This window comes from Lepidochelys olivacea, assembly GCF_965140295.1.
Source record: "Lepidochelys olivacea isolate rLepOli2 genome assembly, chromosome: 20".
Classification (NCBI taxonomy): domain Eukaryota; kingdom Metazoa; phylum Chordata; order Testudines; family Cheloniidae; genus Lepidochelys; species Lepidochelys olivacea.
In genome coordinates this window covers 6,258,369-6,264,544 of record NC_140430.1, presented here as the reverse complement: position 1 = coordinate 6,264,544, position 6,176 = coordinate 6,258,369, and the positions used below count along the sequence as shown (strand labels likewise).

The 6,176-nt window shown below is 48.2% G+C and overlaps 1 protein-coding gene across 1 annotated transcript; it reads left to right on the top strand.

The window, feature by feature from the left end:
• The first annotated feature begins 627 nt into the window (after positions 1 to 627).
• BCDIN3D (BCDIN3 domain containing RNA methyltransferase) lies at positions 628 to 5,023 on the top strand. Its single transcript, XM_084610486.1, has 2 exons — positions 628 to 864; positions 3,666 to 5,023. Exons 1-2 carry the CDS (start codon positions 661 to 663, stop codon positions 4,257 to 4,259), a joined length of 798 nt encoding a protein of 265 aa, XP_084466612.1. The 5' UTR covers positions 628 to 660; the 3' UTR covers positions 4,260 to 5,023.
• Positions 5,024 to 6,176: the final 1,153 nt, after the last annotated feature.

The following is a 6,176-nucleotide window of genomic DNA, read 5'->3' as shown; positions in this document are numbered from 1 at the left end:
AACTCTGTGTGGACGCCCTTATTCTGGAATAAGAGTGCCTTGTTCCAAATTAGTTTAATCCAAGTGGTTAAGCTAATTTACAATAAGGAATTTTTATTCTGGGAATAAGAATGGAGTAACCAATCAGGAACATTAGTTCGGAATAAGCCCAGGTGTAAACAAGGCCTATGAGTGCTTCACACGGTGAGACCCCGCTCGCTAGGGTGACCAGATGTCCTGATTTTATAGGGGCAGTCCGGGTATTTGGGGCTTTGTTTTCTATAGGCACCTCTTACCCCCGGCCTCCGGTCATGATTTTTCACACTTGCTGTCTGGTCACCCCACTGCTCTCCCTTGCGTTTTGTAGGTCCTACAGGAATAGAAACAATAATAACCCAGGGCTGACAGGAAGTCCTATAAAGAGGCCCAAACCCGGGCATCATAAAGCCTACGTTTCCCATTCCAGCAGCACAACTCCCAAGGGTGTGAATGGCGGGGAACCCAATTACTAATGCATAAGGCCCGGCGGCGCTTTCCTCCCCACCGCCTTCACCCCTCTCAGCCTCCCCCGCCCCAGCGTCTCCACTGGCAGCTCCGCCACACGGAACCTTTCTGCCCCCGGCCAGAAAAGCGTCGGCGCTTGGTGGCCCGCCGGGCGGCTGAGCCGAAGGACCGAGCAAGATGGCGGCCCCCATGAGTGAGGCGGCCGAGGGGATACCCAGCGGCTCCGAGCCCGGGGCGGCCCCCTTCGGGAACTTCCCCAATTACTCCCGCTTCCACCCGCCCGAGGGCCGCGTCCGCCTCCTGCCGCCGGCGCTGCTGGGGCGGCTCTTCCCCGCGGGGCCCTCCCCGCTGCTGGGGCTGGACGTCGGCTGCAACTCGGGGGTACAGGCCGCCCGTGCCGGGGGGCACTGGTCAGGGAGCGGGGGAGGGGACACTGGGGTGACGGTAACACGGGATGGGGGGGGAGACGCGAGGGAGGGGGCAGTGGACTTGGCGGGGGGGTAACGCGGGGGAGGGGAGGGAAGACCAGGGGGCAGCATGGTGGGGCAGTGCCCAGGGGGTAACGCGGGGGAGGGGAGGGAAGACCGGGGGGCAGCATGGTGGGGCAGTGCCCAGGGGGTAACGCGGGGGCGGGGAGAGAAGACCAGGGGGCAGCATGGTGGGGCAGTGCCCAGGGGGTAACGCGGGGGAGGGGAGGGAAGACCAGGGGGCAGCATGGTGGGGCAGTGCCCAGGGGGTAACGCGGGGGAGGGGAGGGAAGACCGGGGGGCAGCATGGTGGGGCAGTGCCCAGGGGGTAACGCGGGGGAGGGGAGGGAAGACCAGGGGGCAGCATGGTGGGGCAGTGCCCAGGGGGTAACGCGGGGGAGGGGAGGGAAGACCAGGGGGCAGCATGGTGGGGCAGTGCCCAGGGGGTAACGCGGGGGAGGGGAGGGAAGACCGGGGGCAGCATGGTGGGGCAGTGCCCAGGGGGCAGCATGGGGGAGGGGAGAGGAGACCGGGGGGTAGCATGGGGGGCAGTGGGCTGGGGGTAGGGTGGGGCATGGTGGCGCAGTGCTCAGGGGCAACATGGGGAAGGGGCAGTGCATGGGAGTAGCATGGTGGAGGGGGAAGATTCTGGGGTAGCATTAGGATTGCCAACCCTCCTGGACTGGCCAGGAGTCTGCCAGAATCGGCCTTGATCTCCTGGTGGCTACTGAAACCAAACTGGGAGATTTTAATAGGCCAAAGTCCAGTTGGCGGTGCAGCAGGGCTAAGGCAGGCTCCCTACATGCCCTGGCTCTGTGTGGCTCCCAGAAGTGGCTGCCATGTTTAGCTCCTAGGCGCAGGGCTGGTCAGGGATTCTCTGCGTTGTGACCACCCCGAGCGCCGACTCCACAGCTCCCATTGGCCGGGAACCACCGGAATCTAGTTTTGCAAATCTAGTTTTGCTTTGTTTTGCCCTAATGCCTGAAAGTTGAAACAATGTTTTGGGATTAAATGAAATGACAGTTGTAGTCCTGACCACTTGTGGTTATTTTAAAATCTCATGGTAATTTTCATAAGGTTGGTGTTTTGGCAGAATTTCAAGGCTCCTACCTACATTCTATTTCTCTAAATTCCAACTGAATTTTACCTGGAATATTCTTTGAGATGTATATTTTTTGCCCTGACCTGTGTGTAGATGTGGTGCATTCTACTCCAGAAGTAGCTGTTATTCTTTAGTGCACAGAGAAATGATCCAGTGTATAAGTTGGACCTGGCTTTAAAATGGCGTTTGTGGATAAAGAGGAGTATATTAGACTGAGAACTATATTAAAAAAAAAAATGCATTTGAGTAAAAGTGCTACTTTGCATTCTGCTTTGGATGCATTTGTGTTACAACCATAACAAATGTTTCTTAATCTCCTTGCATTATCTGAGGGATAAGTGAGTGATTCTAGACCTCATTTCAGATGAGCTTTCAAGAGATCAACTAAACATCTGGTCATAAGGCCAGTGTCTAAAACAGGGGTTTTCAACCTTTCTTTCTGAGCCTCCCCCCCCCCCCCCCCGTGCTATAAAAAACTCCATGGCCCATCTGTGCTGCAACAATTTTTTTTCTGCATATAAAATCCAGAGCCAGCACTGGTGGGTAGCGATCAGGGCAATTACATAGGGTCCCATGCCACAGGGGGCCCTGCGAAGCTAAGTTGCTCAGGCTTCAGCTTCAGTCCTGGGTGGCAGGGCTCAGAGCTCCAGGCTTCAGCACTGTGCCACATGGGTTTGGCTTTCTGCTCTGGGACCCAGTGAGTCGGGCACTGGCCCTGCATGGTGGACCCCCTGAAACCGGCTCGGGGGCAGGCCTGGACCCCTGGTTGAGAACCGCTGGTCTAAAATACAGAAACCAATGGGGAAATGTCTGACCACTAGAGGGCACCGTATCCCTAAATAACCTAATACTCTTGCACACTAGGGGTATACACAGCTGTGTATATTCCTTGGTATCATGTCATTTGGCAATTTCACCAGCAACTTTGATGGTAGGAGACACATTCAATGGGACAGCCTGAAAAAGGAAATGGAAGGGAAAGTCCTGACAGTACCCATCTTATGGCTTTATAAATATTTTTCCATAAGTAATTAGGAGGAGGAAGTGTATTATTATCAATATGGCCTTCTAAATCTCTATTCAGGTTATTAGAGTCCTCCAAGGCTTATCTAGAGAGCCAAATATAGCATCCACCTCTCCAAAGGAAGGGGGTATTCAGCAAGATTATATATTGGTAGAACTAATCTTCCCCCATAGTAGTTAGGGTAGGATCCTGAGTGTCAAGGGACCTGGCTTCTGTTCCTGGCTCTGCTGCTGACTTGAGGCGTGATTCAAAAGCCAGCAGAGTCAATGGGAAGGTCCTTGCTGTGTGATCCTGATTGAGTCACTTTAATGCCTCTAAAATGGGGATAACACACAGGGAGGTTGTGAGGCTTGGATAATGAATGTCTTTGAAAGCCCTTAGAGATCTTCAAATGGAAAGCGCTGTGACATTTTTTAGTCCTGGTTCCAGAAGGATGAATCCATCAATGGGTTGCCCTACTCTGCTGGACTTCGAAACCTCAAGAAAAATCTGAGACCTGATCCTTGTATCTCAGTGGGCCCATATACCTTGGTGATCTGTTATTGAACAGGGCATGCTGAATGAATCCATGCTGTTTTTCCTTCTGCAGGAGCTAAGTGTTGCTCTGTACAGACACCTCCTTGGTCTTCAGGAGAATGAGGCCAGTCCTGATCAGCCTGTTGTTGGAAAGATCCTGAACCTCCTGTGCTGTGATATCGATGCAGCACTGATCGAGAGAGCTGAGCGATGCAGTCCCTTTCCTGGCTCCATCTCCTATGCCACCCTGGATGTCATGGATACTGGCGCCCGGGAGTTATTCTTGAGCTCCTATCTGAGCAGATTCAGCCGTTCCACCTTTGACATTGGCTTTTGTATGTCAGTGACCATGTGGATCCACCTGAACCACGGGGATGATGGCCTGGTGGAGTTCTTATCTTACCTTTCATCTCTGTGCAAGTACCTGCTTATTGAACCCCAGCCGTGGAAGTGTTATAGAGCAGCCGCCCGGCGCCTCCGAAAGCTGGGTAGGAATGATTTTGACCACTTCCGCTCTCTTGCTATCAACGGGGACATGGCAGAGAGGATAACCCAGATCTTAACTGAGGACGGTGCCATGGAACTGGTGTGCTGCTTTGGAAGCACAAGCTGGGACAGGAGTCTCTTGCTTTTTAAATCAAAGAGAGTGACTCAAAAGCAACTCTGAGAAAGGGCAGCCCTGTGCCTGATGAAAACATCATCCTGCACCCATGCAGAGGGGGTGGGGGAAGAGAGAGGTAATGGTCTGAACATAGAACTGGGAGCCAGGAGCTTCTGAATCTGCATCTCTGATCTCACGCTGATTCCTCTCACCCCTCTCTGCCTCAGTTTCTCCATCTGCAGAACGAGGATGATAATTGGGGTGTTCTGTTAAAATGCTTTTGAAGATAAAAAGTGTCATATAAGTTCTTTGTACATACACAGATTATTTCATGGAAGGATAGTTTTAGTTGGCTTAGTTGGGGATCGGTTCTGCTTTGAGCAGGGGGTTGGACTAGATGACCTCTTGAGGTCCCTTCCAACCCTGATATTCTGTGACAGTGCATATGCCTTTCCCCAGGGGGTTTTAAGAAAGGAGAACAAGAATACACTTCCATTTATCACATGTGATAATCCGTTTCTCGCCTCATGTAATATTTTATATAGTTCTGTTTTATGGCTGCGCTTCTGAGCTGTTTGTAAGTGATAACTGATGGACAGTTCCAAAGGGGTGTGGATTTGGCTAGCATTAAGAGCCGTTCAAACAGTATCAAGGCATCTTTGCTGCCATTTGCCTCATAAGCAAACTTCAGCAGTCTGCCAAAGCGTGTGGACTTTGATTGTCCCATGGAATGAAGTTTTTGTGGGGCGTGTATCTGTATAATTCTGTAACAAAAGTGAGAGCTCTTTGATAAATAACCTTCAGATAAACTTTTTTTATTTTTAATCAAACATGCATTTTATTTTTTCTCATCAAACTTTCCACTTAACCAATGAGTGTATCCAATTACATTTTAGGAATCAAGGGTTCTGCTAATTGAGTTTATAGCACAATTGCATAATAAAAGCAATGCCTTTGCCTGTATATTAGTCATAGGAAGATAATTAATACTTCATGAAATCAGGGGGCTTGGTTGAAATATCTTACTTTACATTAATAGGAAAAAACTATATTTATTTTCAGGTAAGGCAGCTGTAATCAAATTTAAAAAGCCTTAAAATGTGGGAAATACAGTTAAGGAATTGTCAAATATTTATTTTATATCAAGAAATATTTCAATTCTTTTTAGCAATTCTATGTTTCATTTTTTCTCATTACACTTTCTTTAATGATACTAATGATTTTCAACATATTTCCAATCTTGGCTCTTTTTATTCTTCTATGTATAATAGAAATGTTTACTATCTTTAGTACTTTTGATAATTAGTAAGATTTACATGTATTCTGAAAAAACTGATTAAAAGTATCTTGTTTAATTATAATTTGCACACTTCAAAGGCTTTAGGTAGGTGCAAGTTGTAAGGTACTCCAGTTACATGTTCCACTGTTTTCTTACAATATGGTTGGAGTTAAACCTGGGTATGTATTGTAAGTTAGTAGTATCATTAAAGGAAATGTACAGATATAAACAAAGAAAGGGAAAATTGACAGCATTGACACAACCTTCCATGAGGAGGAATTCTTGTCTCACTTTTAATGCAGTTTGGCAGAATGCCACAGTTTACATATCTATATGACACTGACCTTTTTTTCCTTATTGGAGCTTTCTAAGTGACAGTATAATTGTGTGTAGTGCTTGAAGAAACCAATAAGAAACCCATAATCAGCTTAAATTTTAAACCAAGCCCTGTGACAGCCATGCACAGCCAGCCAGAGAGTTCTAAAGGCAAAGGGTGAGTGAAACTAGCTGTTGGAGTCTCTGAATAATTATTGGCAAATAAAGGTATATTTCCTTTTGATGACATGGATGGGCAGGGATCACACAAAATCCTCCTGGCTAATGTTCAAAGGCATCCATCAATTGCTGTCAATCATAATAGTTTTAGTTAAATTGTTGCTTTCAGAAATACAAATTTTTTCAAAGAAAAAGTGAATAGTAATTGA

Excerpts from the sequence above, each read along its gene's own strand:
- BCDIN3D (XM_084610486.1), top strand. The coding sequence starts at position 661 with ATGGCGGCCCCCATGAGTGAGGCGGCCGAGGGGATACCCAGCGGCTCC. Across the intron at positions 865-3,665 it reads ACGTCGGCTGCAACTCGGGG|GAGCTAAGTGTTGCTCTGTA; the intron begins GTACAGGCCGCC and ends TTCCTTCTGCAG.